The 19,393-nt window shown below is 33.3% G+C and overlaps 2 protein-coding genes and 1 long non-coding RNA gene across 4 annotated transcripts; 2 read left to right on the forward strand and 1 right to left on the reverse strand.

Annotated features, from left to right (window-relative positions):
• Positions 1-855: 855 nt before the first annotated feature.
• Positions 856-7,221, reverse strand: LOC119369227 (uncharacterized). Its single transcript, XR_016320045.1, has 5 exons — positions 6,804-7,221; positions 5,987-6,052; positions 5,037-5,095; positions 1,905-1,970; positions 856-1,012 (listed from the first exon to the last, which is right to left on the reverse strand). It is a non-coding gene; the product is annotated as an uncharacterized LOC119369227 (long non-coding RNA).
• Positions 7,222-9,019: 1,798 nt separating this feature from the next.
• Positions 9,020-11,313, forward strand: ACD2 (accelerated cell death 2 (ACD2)). The gene is made up of 2 exons (XM_012223837.4): positions 9,020-9,463; positions 10,664-11,313. Exons 1-2 carry the CDS (start codon positions 9,128-9,130, stop codon positions 11,273-11,275), a joined length of 948 nt encoding a protein of 315 aa, XP_012079227.1. The 5' UTR covers positions 9,020-9,127; the 3' UTR covers positions 11,276-11,313.
• A 4,794-nt stretch (positions 11,314-16,107) lies between these two features.
• On the forward strand, positions 16,108-18,991 carry LOC105639703 (abscisic acid 8'-hydroxylase 4). 2 transcript variants are annotated; one of them, XM_037638613.2, is made up of 9 exons: positions 16,109-16,370; positions 16,483-16,807; positions 17,268-17,417; positions 17,489-17,737; positions 17,849-17,938; positions 18,021-18,099; positions 18,193-18,299; positions 18,445-18,563; positions 18,651-18,991. In XM_037638613.2, exons 1-9 carry the CDS (start codon positions 16,177-16,179, stop codon positions 18,769-18,771), a joined length of 1,434 nt encoding a protein of 477 aa, XP_037494541.1. In that variant the 5' UTR covers positions 16,109-16,176; the 3' UTR covers positions 18,772-18,991. The 2 variants fall into 2 exon arrangements, 1 of the variants encoding a protein (XP_037494541.1); XR_005177978.2 differs by lacking the exon at positions 18,193-18,299 and having other exon boundaries at positions 16,108-16,370; positions 18,651-18,788.
• Positions 18,992-19,393: the final 402 nt, after the last annotated feature.

The raw sequence follows: 19,393 nt of genomic DNA on the forward strand, positions 1-19,393 counted from the left end.
TAATATTGATAGAGGAAGATCTCACCAGCTCCCCATAGATCTTTTCACGTAACTGAATAAAAGAATATGAGCGAGTTTCTGTGGATAATGGCCAGATTCCTCTCTAATATAGTCAGTCACATATTTTTCTCTAACTTCCAACATATATATATATATAAAGAGATAAATTATCTATGAAAATAGTTAATGACACTAAGAATTTCTCACTCAAATTAGTATCATATTCTATTGTTATCAAATATATATAGAACTAAATAGATTAAAAATAGAAAGTTTTATACAAAACAAAGTCTTAACTATTTATATCTATATTTTTATTTAAAAAATTTTTATTCAAAAATTTTAAAATTTTTAAAGACCTAATTTTCAGGTTTTAATTTATATATATATATATATATATATATATATATATATATATATATATAAATATCCAGTTAAATAGTAAAAAAAAAAAGAAATTTTCGGTAATTTCTTAAAAATAATAGAATTTATTGTTTTTTTCATGAAAGAATGCCTATACCTCTAAATAATAAACAATAATTATATGTCACGACCCGTTTCCGTGGGCCGGACCGGCACTAGGGCCCAGGTAAGCATAAGGCCCCCGAGGCCCGTAGTTAGCCTAATTACTCAACTATACATTCCATACCATTTAATAGAAACAGTAAGCCCATACAAGTTAAGATATAAATGTAAATAAATATTATACAACCCGGCCCAATTTTAATTATCTCCAATAAAATTTAGTTTGGGCCTAGTCATTATCAATCACGTTCATAATATGGGCATACTGATTCTCCTGTGTCTAATAATACAACCAACCGTTTATAAAACAACGCATACGGCAAGGCCCAATTGGAAATACACGACCCTATAACTGCGGAGTTCAATAATATTCTGATAATAGAATAATTTATACATCCAAAATTAAATGACAGAAATATAAAGTTTACATTTATAACTCTGCGGAGAAGATTGCAGAGCTTCAGTTGAATCCGCTGCTTCCTAGTACCTGAGAGGTTTGGTGAAAAAGAGGGGGGGGGTGAGTTTTGCAACTCAGTGAATAATAATAAATAATACACACCACATGCAGTCAAGCAAAATGCACCCTAGTATACTGAATGAACACACAACAGTCAATCATATGACATTACATCAGCACCCACAAACAATATCACCTTCAAATAGTCACATCACGTGGAAATTAGTCAGTGGAGTCACCGAACCCCCGATGAGCCGTCCTCCCACATGGCTCATCCTCTCACGTGTGCACCAGGGAGCCGATCCCCCATACTGGCCGACCGGTCTAATCCTCACTTGACCAGCCCTCTCATTGTTTTTCCATTCTCTCTTTTCCTTTCCATACCAACAGGAGGCAACCCGGTCGTCTCCATCAAATCTAGATCATCAGGCGCTCACAACAGGAGGCCACCCTGCGGGCTGCGATCAAATCTAGATTATCCGGTGCGCCCAATAAAGAAGCCAACCTGTGGTTAACAGTAACGGTAACGGTAGGTGCACACGGGGGCGCCGATCTCCCATTTACCCGGCTAACAGAAACAGAATCAGGATCCATATAACAGAATCAGAATATAACAGAAATCAGAATCAGGATCCGTATAACAGAAACAGTCTCACAAACCCATGGTGACCCACTTCATCCCAATTCCACACAAACAAGGCACAGTATATGCACAGCACAAGTAATCAAACAATTCTTTCAACGTATTACACCAATTTCATCCAAATGCACAATTATATATAAGTATAATTATAATGATCGTAACATAATATATATGATAAAATACTTGTAATATATTGTAAATATGTAAATAAAAATATAATGTTTATGAATAAATGTTATGCAAATGCAGTGTTGATATGCATTATTTATTATTACTCACAGTGATGGAGAGCGAAATTCTAGCTTTGATGTTGTCCTGGAGGAGCACTAGATGGACCCGGGCGATCTAAGCAAAGTAAGAATGACACAAAAAGAAATAACTCTATCAGACAAAATATTTCTTTACCCTTCTAATATTTTTATTTTATATTCTAAATTTTTCTACGTAATTTAATCTCGATATTTAATTTCTTTTCTGTAATAAATTTTTTTATTTCTCTAACTTTATTTCATTTATTTTCTTCTGAATTCTATTTTATTTCCTACTAAAATCTATTTTAATTTCTACCGAAATTTATTTTATTTTTCTATCGAAAGTTGTTTTGTTTTCTACCGAAATTTATTTTATTTTCTGCCGAAATTTCGGCAGCATCTCCCCTAAAAATTGGACTATCTACCTGTTAAAATATCAACAATATACCAATAATTCCAAACCACACAGCCCATCCATCGGGCAATCAATCAATTCAATTTTTCCCATCCTCCGTCCGAATAACAATATCAACATTACTTTCAACTCTTAATTTCTCATTTCATTCCACTCATAATATTATTATCAAAATTCCTCAATAAATTATTTAATACTGAATCTAAGTTTAACTAACTATTGTTTTTATTAATCAATAGTTACTTCACATTAATTAATCAATAACTATTTTGAATTAATTTTAACTAACTAAATAACTAAAATTACTAACTAAATATTTTTATTAATCAACAAATTAATACTACTTAAATTAATTTCGCTACATAAAATTTAATTAACTACAATAATAAAATTAATTCAAGTAACTAAAATTATTAAAATTGATTTTTACCCCAAAATATAATTTTTGTCGAATTTTGCTAGATCGAGGATCGGAGCTACGCGCGCTGGAACTGCAAGCAAATGGCCGGATCTGACTGGCAGTGGCAGAGAGAGAATGAGGCGGCGCGATGAAGCTTGACAGACCCGTTCCTGGTGGTCGGAGGCGCGCTGGAGCGACGGCAGGGCAGTGGCGCGATAGATCGACTGTGGTGCTGCTCCTGTCAACTGTGCTCGCCTGAACGGGAACTGAGGAACGGTGCTGGCGGAGCTACTGCGACGGCGAGCGGCAGCGAGGTGGCGCGATCGACCTGGTGCCGCTGCTGCTGCTCTGTTTCTCGCCAGAAACGCAACGCAGGTGAAGAGAAAGGAGAAGGAAAGAAAGAAAAGAAGAGAAAGGAGGAAGAGAAGAAGAGGAGGTGGCAGTGGTGGCGCTGCTGGAGGTGTTGCAGAAATGGTGAGGGGAGGGTGAAGTTTGCGCTGGATATAGAGGGGAGAGGCTTCTAGAAGTGGTTTGGGCTGATTCGATTTGATTTCGATTCGATTCGGCCCAAATCTTGGTTTTGTTTGATTTTTCATTTTTCAATTGGTTTTCGATTCGGTTTATCACTGTACAAATTATTAATTCACGTTTAAATATTTAAATACATTTTCCACGCTGTCAGTTTATTAAATTTAAACGAAAAATCTTTGAAAATAAAAATTCTGGTTATTTCAGTCTTCCCCCCTTATAAAAATTCGTCCTCGAATTTTAAAAGTAACAAGTAACTAGGAAACAATGGTGGTTGTGCTTCTCACATAATGCTGCAACTGATAAAAGTTATTACATTCACATTTAGTAGAATACTTGTTCTTCTGAGCAGCTAGAAGGATGAATCAAGAAGATGAGATAAATATTTTTGAGTTCGTTAGTCAGACCAGAGGAACTAATTTTTATTAAATTTACGAAGACAAACCAATGGGAAGCAAATCTAATTTATAGGGAGGGTAGGATGATTATGAGATGAATCTAGCCCCAAAGTTACCTACTTTATTACCATAGTTAATTTAAACTTGAGTTGTATTATATCTACAAGTCGTCAAATATTCATAACCTAAAGCACAGATTCAACACTAATATTCACCTTTACACGTAAGAATTTTAATCACTTATAACCTCTGCTCAAGTAAGAGTTATTAATCTCATTAGCTCTATATCATGTGTCCTTACATTGATGTATCGTCATTTATTCACTCACCAGCTATCACAGGCAAAGATCATCACTCCATAAGAAACTCATACACAAACCAAGTATTTAATCTTACTGATATAAGAATCCACATATGCAATCAAATTTACTACTCAAGATAATATATATCTCATGCAGAAAAGTGCTTATCTCCATAGTTATAATAAATTCCACCAACCAACATCACGTAAACTTCATCAAACAGATATGCTAAAATCAATATTCTAATTAAATAAATCCTAATGTCCTTGAATTAGAACCATCTAGTTTTCTTATCAATTCACACTATCAATTCATTCTCAACATACCCCTTCTATAGGCACACATATACATACACTCATGCATTCTTATAGATGTATTCCACATTCAACACGTATTAAATAAAAATAGCACACTTTCATCATCTAACTTCAACTTATTAATCCTATATAACTTATCTTCTTACATACTTAAATTACATATGAATATTATTTATTCCATATAAGGATTTTTGTTTAAACCATCCCGTTAGCATCAGTAACTAAATCACATCTCTAAGAACAAGGATACAATTTTACTCATTAAACAACTTGACTCTAACCTGATTGCGAACGACGCTGAAGACGAAAGCAAGGAAGACTATGTCAAGACATGACAGGAATTACTCCGCAGTTACATCTAGACTTATGAACTTTTGCTCTGATACCACCTTTGTCACGACCCGTTTCCGTGGGCCGGACCGGCACTAGGGCCCAGGTAAGCATAAGGCCCCCGAGGCCCGTAGTTAGCCTAATTACTCAACTATACATTCCATACCATTTAATAGAAACAGTAAGCCCATACAAGTTAAGATATAAATGTAAATAAATATTATACAACCCGGCCCAATTTTAATTATCTCCAATAAAATTTAGTTTGGGCCTAGTCATTATCAATCACGTTCATAATATGGGCATACTGATTCTCCTGTGTCTAATAATACAACCAACCGTTTATAAAACAACGCATACGGCAAGGCCCAATTGGAAATACACGACCCTATAACTGCGGAGTTCAATAATATTCTGATAATAGAATAATTTATACATCCAAAATTAAATGACAGAAATATAAAGTTTACATTTATAACTCTGCGGAGAAGATTGCAGAGCTTCAGTTGAATCCGCTGCTTCCTAGTACCTGAGAGGTTTGGTGAAAAAGAGGGGGGGGTGAGTTTTGCAACTCAGTGAATAATAATAAATAATACACACCACATGCAGTCAAGCAAAATGCACCCTAGTATACTGAATGAACACACAACAGTCAATCATATGACATTACATCAGCACCCACAAACAATATCACCTTCAAATAGTCACATCACGTGGAAATTAGTCAGTGGAGTCACCGAACCCCCGATGAGCCGTCCTCCCACATGGCTCATCCTCTCACGTGTGCACCAGGGAGCCGATCCCCCATACTGGCCGACCGGTCTAATCCTCACTTGACCAGCCCTCTCATTGTTTTTCCATTCTCTCTTTTCCTTTCCATACCAACAGGAGGCAACCCGGTCGTCTCCATCAAATCTAGATCATCAGGCGCTCACAACAGGAGGCCACCCTGCGGGCTGCGATCAAATCTAGATTATCCGGTGCGCCCAATAAAGAAGCCAACCTGTGGTTAACAGTAACGGTAACGGTAGGTGCACACGGGGGCGCCGATCTCCCATTTACCCGGCTAACAGAAACAGAATCAGGATCCATATAACAGAATCAGAATATAACAGAAATCAGAATCAGGATCCGTATAACAGAAACAGTCTCACAAACCCATGGTGACCCACTTCATCCCAATTCCACACAAACAAGGCACAGTATATGCACAGCACAAGTAATCAAACAATTCTTTCAACGTATTACACCAATTTCATCCAAATGCACAATTATATATAAGTATAATTATAATGATCGTAACATAATATATATGATAAAATACTTGTAATATATTGTAAATATGTAAATAAAAATATAATGTTTATGAATAAATGTTATGCAAATGCAGTGTTGATATGCATTATTTATTATTACTCACAGTGATGGAGAGCGAAATTCTAGCTTTGATGTTGTCCTGGAGGAGCACTAGATGGACCCGGGCGATCTAAGCAAAGTAAGAATGACACAAAAAGAAATAACTCTATCAGACAAAATATTTCTTTACCCTTCTAATATTTTTATTTTATATTCTAAATTTTTCTACGTAATTTAATCTCGATATTTAATTTCTTTTCTGTAATAAATTTTTTTATTTCTCTAACTTTATTTCATTTATTTTCTTCTGAATTCTATTTTATTTCCTACTAAAATCTATTTTAATTTCTACCGAAATTTATTTTATTTTTCTATCGAAAGTTGTTTTGTTTTCTACCGAAATTTATTTTATTTTCTGCCGAAATTTCGGCAGCATCTCCCCTAAAAATTGGACTATCTACCTGTTAAAATATCAACAATATACCAATAATTCCAAACCACACAGCCCATCCATCGGGCAATCAATCAATTCAATTTTTCCCATCCTCCGTCCGAATAACAATATCAACATTACTTTCAACTCTTAATTTCTCATTTCATTCCACTCATAATATTATTATCAAAATTCCTCAATAAATTATTTAATACTGAATCTAAGTTTAACTAACTATTGTTTTTATTAATCAATAGTTACTTCACATTAATTAATCAATAACTATTTTGAATTAATTTTAACTAACTAAATAACTAAAATTACTAACTAAATATTTTTATTAATCAACAAATTAATACTACTTAAATTAATTTCGCTACATAAAATTTAATTAACTACAATAATAAAATTAATTCAAGTAACTAAAATTATTAAAATTGATTTTTACCCCAAAATATAATTTTTGTCGAATTTTGCTAGATCGAGGATCGGAGCTACGCGCGCTGGAACTGCAAGCAAATGGCCGGATCTGACTGGCAGTGGCAGAGAGAGAATGAGGCGGCGCGATGAAGCTTGACAGACCCGTTCCTGGTGGTCGGAGGCGCGCTGGAGCGACGGCAGGGCAGTGGCGCGATAGATCGACTGTGGTGCTGCTCCTGTCAACTGTGCTCGCCTGAACGGGAACTGAGGAACGGTGCTGGCGGAGCTACTGCGACGGCGAGCGGCAGCGAGGTGGCGCGATCGACCTGGTGCCGCTGCTGCTGCTCTGTTTCTCGCCAGAAACGCAACGCAGGTGAAGAGAAAGGAGAAGGAAAGAAAGAAAAGAAGAGAAAGGAGGAAGAGAAGAAGAGGAGGTGGCAGTGGTGGCGCTGCTGGAGGTGTTGCAGAAATGGTGAGGGGAGGGTGAAGTTTGCGCTGGATATAGAGGGGAGAGGCTTCTAGAAGTGGTTTGGGCTGATTCGATTTGATTTCGATTCGATTCGGCCCAAATCTTGGTTTTGTTTGATTTTTCATTTTTCAATTGGTTTTCGATTCGGTTTATCACTGTACAAATTATTAATTCACGTTTAAATATTTAAATACATTTTCCACGCTGTCAGTTTATTAAATTTAAACGAAAAATCTTTGAAAATAAAAATTCTGGTTATTTCATTATATGAGAGTGATAAATAATAATAAAAAATATCTTAATTTTTAAACAATATGTGAGTATTATTAATTTTATACAAATAACTTAATTTTTTTGAAACATTTTTTGTGTCGATGAGTTTCCCAAAGGTATTTCACTTCTATTATTGGCTAAATCATTATAAATACTCCAAATTTTGCGTTTCATTTCAATTGTACCTTAAATTCAATCTTCTTCTTCTAGTATTATGAACTTTAATTTTAGTTGCAATAACTCTTTAATTTCAAATTGGATCCAATTTGATAAATAAAATATTATTTTCATTAGATTTATACTCTCTCTTATAGTCAAATTAACTAAAAATTCAGAGTTTAACAACAACCTAACTAATTGAATAAAATTCACAGTTTAATAATAACCTAACTAATATTGATTAGAAATTTAAATTCATAAAAAGCCAAATAAATTAATAAATTTCAGTTAGTTATAAGCGTAGAATATTAGTTTAAGTTTTTGTTTCTACTACTTATGTTAGATCTCTTATAAAAATAGATTTCACAATGTCATTTTATTTTTTAGGAAATCACTACTTGTTGTCAATATAAATAAATTAATAAATAAAAATATTTTATTTAAAATGAATAAATTATTTTTATTTTATTATTTATACAAATAAATATAAATATTTTATTTATTTATAAGTAGTGGTGGAAAAGAGTCTAATTTGGAAAAAAGATTAAATTGGGTCCCACAAAAATAATATTTTGTTCATTAAATTGAATAAAATTTGATATTCGGATACTATTGTAACTAAAATTTAAATTCAAAATAATAGGAGAAAAAAGTTAGATTTACGCTACAATTAAAATTAGCGGCAAAGTTTGAGATTTTTTTAATGATTTGGCATCTATTATTAGGTATGAACAATTAATAATTTAATTCTAATTGATTGAAAAATAAACCAAATTTAAATCATTAAATTTTCTAATTTGGAAATCATTGTAGGCTATGCAAAAAAAATTAATTAAATTAAATTAATACTACTACATTCAATTTATTTTATCTTTTTAATTCATTAGAGATACAATATGCCGAAATAATATGTTGAGTAAAAATTTTTGTAGTCGAGAGAATTTAAACTCGAGACCTTCCATTTATAGACAATAATAATAAAAAAAAATAACCAGACTATATAATTGGCTCCTAATTAGTTTTATTTATTCAAAAATAATAAATAATATTATAATTTTAGGAGATTAAAATACAAATTATAAATGACATTTATGTAATTGAATAATTTTGAAATGATATTACTTTTAAGAGTTTAATATTAATTTTTTCCTATAAAATATTTTAATTTCAATTGACAAAATCAAAATTAATTTCAAAAAGTTTTATAAAATTTGATTTTAAACATAGCACTTTGAAAGCGCCAAGCAGAGACTCCATGGACTAAAACTTGTTACCAATATTCATTGTCTAAAATGAAAGTAAAAAAGTTAAAAACTAACGAGTGTCAGCTTCGAAACCTTCCCTTTCATGTCCATGGACTAGAAGAAAATAAAAATGGAGACGATAAGTAACCATAAATATCAGGAGAGTGTAGATTTTGTTTTGTGGCTGTGGCTGTGGCTACAAATGCAATGGCTGTCAGCTTTACCTTCTTCAAGACTTCACACTTTCCAATTTGTTTTTCTTCCCTTCCTTCACCTCTACTCAAATTATCCACAACCAAAATCTCTGCCTTTTCATCTTCCTCAATGGATCAGCACAATCAGGGACGTGCAAAGCTCATGGAATACCCTTTCGTCTCGGCTTCGCACAAGGCTTTGATGGTTGATCTTGTATCTACAGTAGAGAATCGGCTTGGCTCGCAACTCCTACCATGTACTCTTCCACCCGACGTACAATACTGCCAGAACGAAACTGGAACCGCCCGAAACTCGCTTCATATCAGATCCGGTAACCAATATTCCCCTGTAAGTAATTTCCTTGCACTGCCTTTGAAATTTCGATCTTTTGGTTACTTCATGCATATGTTTGGTATGCATAAACATTCATTTTAAATTTTGTTTTTTTTTTTTTAATTCTTTTTAGTAGTCTCCTACCAAAAGTGATAAGATTTTAAACCCACTCTGTATTAGCAAGACTATAAAAATATGGATTTGATTAGTATCAGTAGAATTAGCCAGTGAATTTCTATATTTACTACTTAATATATTTCGCTTTCGAGTTTATTTAAAAATTGATTATATGAAATTCATTTGTAATTAAGTGAATTCCATTTTTCCAAACATAACTTTAGACTATAATTTGATTTAAGAATTCGAATTATTGATGCTGATTTCTACAAATCAGACGCAAAAGTGCTATTGTTAGTTTTATTTTAAGCTTTCAATCTGGTTTAAGTACTGAATGATGATTTGTCAGAATTCTTTACTCTGTGTAGAATATTACAAGGTAAGCTGTATTTATGCTGTTAACAAGCCTCAAGCATATTATGCAAGTTTAAACAACCTATGAGTAATGGGGCTCAATGATTCTTGAAAAAGTAACAAACTGATAGTAATAACTTCACATACAAAGCATGGAAGCCTTGGGAAGTCTCTACAGTACTGGTATACTTAGTTCAATATCGTGTGATTTTGGATCTTCATTTTAGGCTCTGAGTCTTTTTCCTTCAGAATTGTTTGTTTCAGCTCTTCTGGGTGTGGATTCTCAGTGAGTTTTGTGGTATTAGGAACTGTTGATGCAAGGGTTGAAAAGGGTTCTACTCTGAGATGATGCTTTCATAATCCAAGCTTGAGTCAATGACCTGGATTGAGTCTTATATTATTCTTTATGTGAGAAATTCAGAAAGTCTCTGCTCAACGTATTTTGAGATTGAGCGTTTTGGTTCATACTTTTACTTCCTTCGTCTTCATATATGGTTGAGATTGAATTGATTGAGGCAGATTGCTAGCTGAACCCATTCCTAAACAATTAACATACAGCAGCCAGTTTTTACTTGGCTGATTTATTCTATTTTTAGTTAGTTGCTGAAGAAATCCACAGTTTTTCAGTACTTAATTCATAAGAAAGTTCTGATATTTTCCAGCTTCTCTTTACTAAAATTATAAAAAAGTATCTTTCAGTCTTCTTGTTAATAACTTTTGTTCTGTTGATATGGTATTTGTCAGGTTGATTTCATACTAGGAAGTTGGCTACATTGCAAGCTACCAACTGGTGCAGAATTGAACATTACAAACATTTCAGCTTATTTGAACCTTTCAACTGATGCACCAAACATCACAATGGACCTCATCAGGAGTAGTCCGACATCACTAGTCCTTATTCTTGATTTGCCTCCACGAAAAGACCCTGTCTTTTATCCAGACTACCTCGAAACTTTCTACGAGAAATCTCAGTTGGACTCACACAGGCAAATGCTTCAGAAGCTCCCTGAGATTCAACCTTATGTCTCTTCATCGCTTTATATCCGTAGCCTCTTTTCACCCACAGCAATATTGATTCGCGCAGAAACTGAGGCAGATGGAGGAGATCGCATGGAGGAGATAATAAAAAATCACATAGGTCCTGTTGCAAAGGAAGTTTTTGGGATCTGGTTGGATAGTTGTGCTTGTGGAGGGAGAGAGGTGAACGCGGAGGAGAAAGGTTATTTGAAAAAGAGGGATGAGATTGTTAAGAAGAAAACTATTGAGAATGATTTGGGAATTTCTTTCCCAAGATTGTTTGGGCCAGAAATCGCAGATAGACTGTTAGGAGCTATACGTAATGTTTATAATATATGAGGTTCAATCCTCCAATATGATACAGAATTATTCCTGTACATCACCAATTCTTCAATCCTCCATCTTTTTTTTTTTTTTTTTTTTTTTGAAAAGAAAGCATATTTATTAATAATAAGTAATAATAAAATTTTAAATATTTAAAAATTCAACTAAAATTTAGGATTACAAATTTATTATTTTATAAAAAATTGAAATACTTATTGTATGTCTAAAGTAGGCCGAGTTTTCATGGGTACTCAACCCATAAAACTCATTTAAAATGGATTTACTTATTAATTAAATTAAATGAGCATGAGATGAGTATATTAAATTTGAATTTGATATGGGTTTGGGTTTGGATTTAAGGCTGTCGGGTATTTGGTATCTGCTGAAACCCGTTTAAGTAACAAGTATCAAAAGATAACTTTTTTTTTTTTTTTTGAAATGAGAAATGAATATCATTATTTTGTGGAAAAATATTTCAACAAACACCGAGGTATACTATCCCCTATTTGAACACGAGCATAACAATAGGATCTCTAGTCATGCAATGGGCATCTATGTTAACTTGTCTCCTTACTCACATTGCGTGAATCTCAATTTTAGAGTCTAGCAATCGTTTACAATCAGAGATAATTAAACCAAACTCGGAGATATCAACTAAACTGGGCTGTAAAGCGAAAAATACCACTTGAGAATCTAAATAAACAACCCCAAAACCAAGCATATTCTCAGTCATGTAGATTAAAGACTTACGGATTGCCAGGCTTCCACAGTTGCTGGACTGGGACATCCCTCGTAAAAGCCAGATAATGCACGAAAAAAGATGCCCTCCTCGTCCTCGAAGGTTGCCCTATAACCGGCTAACTAGGCTTCACTAAAAACTGTTCCATCAACGTGGTAGTGCCATGCGTCATTGACATGCACAACGTCTTATCTATAGCTTCGATGGACCTGACCTGGACTCTGCGAAACTTGACCATGAAGACTGGATGCACAAGCTGCCTCATACTGACGGAAACACAAGACCGCTCTAGCATGACTCGCAAAGCACGATTCTGCTTTGTTGTTCCAAATGAAGTTGTTCCTTGACTGCCAAATCTGCCACGCAAGAATAGCAAATAAGTTGACGCGTGAAGTATTGGAGCTTTCCAGGACCTGCATGAAATAGTCTACAAAATAACCGTTAGTGGGAAAATCTCTAAAGCCTCCATGTCTCGAAATCCCTTTGGCTCTCTCACACTGCAGTAAAGCATGATTAACGTCCTCACCTTCTTCACAAAAAGGGCACCTAGCCAAAATATCTACCCCTTTGCTCCTCAATCTTATCCTAGTAGGCAATATATTCCGCAAACTCCGCCACATAAACTCCCTCACCTTAAGAGGTACATCCAATTTCCAAATTCTACTCCAAAAAATTATCATCCATTCGGGTATGCATTCTCCCCAAGACTTTGAAGTGCTACAAAGTACCCGGGTTTGACACTATACATACCCCTTTTCTCATGATGGCACAAAATTTTGTCGCCATGATTTCTAAAGCTAAGAGGAATATTAAGAATTACATGCATATCTCTAACACTAAACGACATAAGCTTGCCAATATCCCATTTCCTTTCCCCCACCACCATAAGCTCTTTACTCTAATATTTTGATCAACAAAATCTCCCCCATCCTCCACATAAAAAGAACCCTCCTTTGGAAGCCATGGATCTCTAGCGATAAAAATACTCTCACCATTTCCTACTCTCCATCTCACCCCTTGTTTCAAAACTATGCTAGAAGACAACACACCTGTCCAGACAAAACTAGAATTATTACCTAGATTAGCATTAAGGAAATCGCAATTAGGAAAATATTTAGCTTGGAAGACCTTATAAAGAAGCGTGTTAGGGTCGGTAATCAATCTCCACCCCTGCTTACGTCGCATAGCCATATTGAAACCACGAAAATTACGAGAACTCATTCCACCCTCCCTCTTCCTGCCACACATCCTATCCCAAGATAACTAATGAATGCCCCTCCCTCCTTCCTTCTTCTTCCCCATCAATACCCATTCATAATTCTTTGCAAGTCGTCACACAAACCAAGGGGAAGCTCAAATACACTCATACAATAGGAGGGTATAACTTGAGCAATGAATATTAAACATATATAAATATTTTAAATAAGTTCAAATACGAGTATTCCAAAATAAATTTTAAAATTTTAGACACATATATAACACTAATATTTTAAACATATTTGAATACATTTATTCAAAACTTACTCAAAATTTCCGAACTTTTATCGGTAAATATGATCCAAAATTAAAATGTATAAGTACTCGGCGGGATTTGTAACTGAAAATATAAACTAAAATATTATTTTATGTGATTTAATAATATCATTATTAGGTCAGTTCTAATCTAATATTACCTTTTATTAGATCATATATACTCTTCCCAAAAGATTAGCAAGTTAAGTACGTAAGGTGGATATCTACACTTATACAAAAATAGTTAGGGTTAATTTCCAAATTTGATGTGGGAGTCATTACACGATGCATGAGCTGGTTGTTAAACCTTCTCCAAATACAGAAATTGAAGACCACAAGCAAGAGGAATGTGCATATTCTGAGTTACTGCTTCAAAAAAAAAAAACTAATTAAAGACATACTCTTTTAGGCAAAATCACATTTTCTCTATTTTCCAAAGCTTCGTAATGACATTCAAGGAGTCACTTTCACCAATTACTTCATTATATTATTTTTGGTATTTCTTGTATAACAAAATTAGTACATGATGACTATTTTTTTTTACTTGTGATTCTTATGATAAATGCAGTTTTTGCTTAGAAGCTTCAGACATCTCAATTGAGACGTTTTGATTTGCATAAGAACGTAAGATCAACGGCAAAAGATTTTGATTTTGCATTCTGTTGATAATTCATGAGAAATGAAAATGTTTTTTTATTATTCCGTACGTAGCATATTCGATAGAAAAATTCTTGACTAATATTTTTTTTATTGTGATCTAAATTTATTATTTAATTAATCAAACCATTAACAAAAAAACTAAAACTATAAATTAACCAATCAAAATCGAATTACTATAAAAATTAGACCTAACTAAATTTATAAAAAATTTGATGATTAAAAAAATTATATTTATATATTTTCTGAGAAATTTATATCTTGTTACTAGAGTTTTAAATGAAATTGTCCGTTTATAAATTGCTCAAAGCTTAATTTCAGAAAAACTTATTCAAATTCATTTAATAACAAATCATTATTTTTCAAAAGGAACTACAAATCAAATTTGAATTTACTTATTTAAATTATATAATTAGCCAATCGATTTTTAAGTTTTCAAACAAGGCAAACAAATTTTTATATTGCATGTGGCTTTTTTTTTTTTTTCTTTTTTCATTCATGGAAAAGTTCAATCCGCCCAAATTATATAATAGATTATATATTAAAAAAAATCGAGTTAAAGAGCTCTCCTGTCTAATCGGAGGTTGGCTATTCCATAACCCTTGGCTTATATTCAACATATTATATTATAATTGTTTTATTTTATTATAAATATGCAATGGGCATGCAAAGTGACCGATTCCACGAGGATAGAGGGTCCTGCTGTGCTCACCTGGGATAGAGAACCAACCACCTTGATCTCGACACGCAGCCAAGAACAGCTAGATCTGACGGTGACATTAACCTGACAAACATCCCATAGCGCGAGCACTGTCCACGTGGGAAGATGGGTCACCTTCTCGAATGTTCGACATCCAAGTACTATTTGGCTGAGACTTGTGGATCCCACGTCTCAAAACTTGGCAGGAACGTTGCTGGTCCAGATCATTCATACGTTCCAATGTCGGGAATTTCTTTTTAAAACTGATTTTCTATAAACATCCAAGGAATCAAATATTTAAGAATACACTTAACAACTAATGTCCAATGTGAATGTAAATTACTCTTAGTCCAAATGTCTAATGTCACGTTAGCTTGGATTAAAAGATAAATAAATGATATAACTCATGTTTTGGCTAAATCAGTTTCTAGTAGGGCTTGTTTTCGAACTTGAAATATTATTTTCGCTTGTATTACTCGTTTCTTCTCTTAATAATATATGAACAATATTTCAATGTAAAAAAAAAAAAAAAAACTAAACTCTTTTTAGCATTTTATATTCTTTACTAAAGGTAAGATCAGAGGGTTGATCCCCGAAAATACTTGTAGATATTAGTCTCATGCCAAAAGCATATAGCATATTTATTCAGAAATCAAATAATAATAATAATAATAATAATAATAATAATAATAATAATAATAATAACAACAACAACAACGTCATAACTTTTTTGGCTAAAAAAATTATTTACTTGTGAAATTTTTCCCTTTAATTTGATTATATTATGCATACAGTACAGCTCTTAAATAAATTATAGTGCTACCGTGTACGTGTTATTTCGGTTAAATGATTATTTATTAAGAACAGACACCATAAATTAATTCCTCCCGTAAAACAGAGAGGAGAGGTGGCACTCTAGACCTGAAAAACCTGGCACAAAATAACGCTTAACACCAAATGTCTTATTGGCTGTTGTCTCATAAGGTCCTATAGCTCCTCTTTAAGGACACCTGGTGCTCCACAAGTTTCCTCTAATAAAAGCAGAGCTGTTTTCTGACGCAACCTGCAAAATTTGTTAGGTCCAGTTACATTAAAGCCATTAAGCTGATAATGAACAATATTAACCCTAGCTCTCTCATGTAGGTGGCCACCATATTCTCAGGTACAGCCTAGTTTATAAAACATCACCTACTCAGTAAGGCTTATTAGAGTTTTCTATATATATATATATATATATATATATATATATATATGAGCACAGAACTTCTCATTTCTTGTTGATTTATATAGAGAAAGAAAGAGAGAAAGATGGGTATGGTTCTTGTATGTAGTTTTTGCTGTGCCCTATTCTTGTTAACTATACTTAGATTAAAAAGAAGACAACAGGACAAGATCAAAAGAGGAAACTTGCCACCAGGTTCAATGGGTTTGCCTTATATTGGAGAAACTCTTCAACTCTACTCTCAGAACCCTGACATCTTCTTTGCTAATAAGCAACAAAGGTAGTTATATATTCCATTATTTGATTCTGTTCTAATCATTTATTGTTTTTATTAATTAAACTCTAATTGTAGTTCAAACTGGCAATCATTTAGTTGTTTTGTTTTGTTTAAGGTATGGAGAGATATTCAAGACTCGCATTCTTGGATGTCCTTGTGTTATGGTTGCTAGCCCAGAGGCTATTAGGTTTGTGTTGGTGACACGAGCAAGCTTGTTCAAGCCAACATACCCGCCAAGCAAGGAAAAATTAATCGGGCCATCAGCAATATTTTTCAACCAAGGGATTTACCATTCTCAACTGAGAAAACTTGTACAAGTTTCTTTGTCACTCGATGTGATCAGAAACCTGGTCCCTCATATTGAAGCTATTGCTATCTCTACTTTGGAATCTTTGTCTTCTACTGCCAAAGTCGTTAACACTTTCCATGAGATGAAGAAGGTCAGTTCATCTCGTTGTTCTTTTATTAGGGCGATTAATTATTTTTTTATGCAAAAGATGACAAAAGGTTTTGAACATATTAGTATACATATATCTAAACACTAATAATAATTTTTGGGATTTAGTACAATTTTATTTTTTATTTTTTGAGTGATTCCAGACAAATTAAACAATTTTACCATAGTAATAATTTTAAATAAGCATGATTTTTGCACGTAAAAAATGACAATTTCAACACGTCTCAACAAACTTATAACAATCCAATGATGTTATGAAATATATTAAAAAGTTACATTTTTCTTAATTTTATATTTTTATTACTAATCGACAAGATAACCTTAGTCAACAACCACCAACCTGGCCATTACATAAATCCTTTATTGAAAGAAAATTCCAAAGTTATGTTTAAGTTATTGTTTCTTACTATAATATTGTCCCATTTCCATTCTTTCAAGTGCAGTTCACTTTTGATGCTGCTGTTTTATCCATCTTCGGTAACTTGGACTCTTACTATAGAGAAAATTTGAAGATAAATTACTACATACTTGATAAAGGTTATAATTCTTTTCCAACAACTCTACCTGGCACTTCATACAGTAAATCAGTCATGGTAAGTTTCAAAATTAAATAACTAACGTCTCTATCGATTTACAATCTAATTTTTTTTTTCTTGATTCTCAGGCAAGAAAAAGGCTAAGCCGGATTCTTGGTTGGATAATACGGGAGAGGAAAGAGAAAGGATTAATACAAAACGATCTTTTGGGTTATCTACTGAACTTCAAAGATGAGAAAGGTCAAATGTTATCTGATAATCAAATTACTGATAATATCATCGGTGTACTATTCGCTGCTCAAGACACTACAGCTAGCGTTTTAACATGGATTCTTAAGTATGTCCATGACGACTCAAAAATTCTTGAAGCTATTAAGGTTTGAATTTTATTTAAAATCCTTATTAATTATTTTTCTTGCAATAATCAATCCATTTCTTACCATGAAAGTTAATATTAATTAAAGAAGATTTAATTTGATTTATTTCAGATGGAGCAGAATGCGATTTATGAATCAAATGGGAGAGGAAAAAATCCATTAACATGGTCTCAAACTAGAAATATGCCCTTTACGAATAAGGTATAATCACTATCGGAATTACAATAATTCTTACTAATTATATATATGTATATTCGGTATTAATTTGGCGATAAAATGATAGGTTATAATGGAAAGCTTGAGGATGGCAAGTGTTATATCGTTCACCTTTCGAGAAGCGGTTGAAGATGTTGAATATAAAGGTACGTATAAATATTTATATTGTACGTGCACCCTTGTATATATATACATACCTCCTTAATTTATACAAAATTAATTAGTTTATGCTTTGATAGGGTACTTAATTCCAAAAGGATGGAAAGTACTTCCTTTATTTCGGAATATTCATCATAATCCAGATTTCTTCACTGATCCACATGTATTTAACCCTTCTAGGTTTGAGGTATATGCAAATATGTTTTTTTTTTTTTTTTTTTTTTTTTTTTTTTTTTTTTTTCTTTTATTAAAATGCAGTAGCGTTTTGAATCTCTTCTTTTTTTTTTTTTTTTTTTTTAGTATTAACTATTTTTTAATGTTATTGCATGAAGGTTGGACCAAAACCCAATACGTTCATGCCCTTTGGAAATGGCGTTCATGCATGTCCAGGAAATGAAGTTGCTAAGCTTGAGATGCTTATTCTAATCCATCATTTGGTCACCAAGTTCAGGTATTAGAGATATATTAAAGATATTCTAACACCAAAAATACTAAAAAATTAATAAAAAAGAATCTAAATGTCTAAATATTTTTGCAGGTGGGAAGTAGTAAGGTATAAGAGTGGGGTTCAATACGATCCATTTCCAGTACCTGAGGAGGGCCTTCAAGCTAAGTTTTGGAAAGAATCTATCAACACAGCTGGCCATCATTTTATATAATACACAATAATAATAATAATACAAACATCATCAGATGTCAATTTTTCATAAAGAAGCATTTCATTTTGCTAAAAATTAGTGGTAGGGACAGGTTCTTCTGCTTTGGGGAGTTTGGTTTCATCTTTGAATATGTAATGTAGCTTTTTTCTCTAATCATCTTTGATCTTTCATAAACTTGTAGCTTTCATGTCTTGTTCTTAATGGTGGGTACATTACCAAATGATGATATTTCATTTTCAAAATTAATCAGCACTAATTTGTTCATAGCTTTTGAGGAATGGCCACTTTCTGTGGCTGAAATTTAATTAGTTTATTAATTGCCCAATCAGCATCCTCATTTGCTTCACCGGTCTCTTTGGTCTCCGAGAGTCACTCTCTGATCTTTTCATTTGCTCACTGGCTCCACCGGTCTCTCTCCCAGAGTTACTACCTGGTCAAGGGTTAATATTGCTTCACCTCTTATCCCTATGTATACCTCTCTTCGAAAGTCACTATCTAGTTAGGAGTCAACTTGCTGCACCAGTCTCTCTCCGAGAGTCACTACCTGGTCCCTATGTCTCTTTTTAAGAGCACCATACTCATCCTAGCTAGCTCTAAAACCATTGTGAAAAATTGGAGATAT

Source organism: Jatropha curcas, chromosome 3, assembly GCF_041381405.1.
Source record: "Jatropha curcas cultivar XTBG-Jc1 chromosome 3, XTBG_Jcur_1.0, whole genome shotgun sequence".
Classification (NCBI taxonomy): Eukaryota; Viridiplantae; Streptophyta; class Magnoliopsida; order Malpighiales; family Euphorbiaceae; genus Jatropha; species Jatropha curcas.

Coding starts and splice junctions, on each gene's coding strand:
- ACD2 (XM_012223837.4), top strand. CDS start 9,128: ATGGCTGTCAGCTTTACCTTCTTCAAGACTTCACACTTTCCAATTTGT. Junction 9,464..10,663: donor CCGGTAACCAATATTCCCCT/GTAAGTAATTTC, acceptor GGTATTTGTCAG/GTTGATTTCATACTAGGAAG.
- LOC105639703 (XM_037638613.2), top strand. CDS start 16,177: ATGGGTATGGTTCTTGTATGTAGTTTTTGCTGTGCCCTATTCTTGTTA. Junction 16,371..16,482: donor TTTGCTAATAAGCAACAAAG/GTAGTTATATAT, acceptor GTTTTGTTTAAG/GTATGGAGAGATATTCAAGA. Junction 17,418..17,488: donor CATACAGTAAATCAGTCATG/GTAAGTTTCAAA, acceptor CTTGATTCTCAG/GCAAGAAAAAGGCTAAGCCG.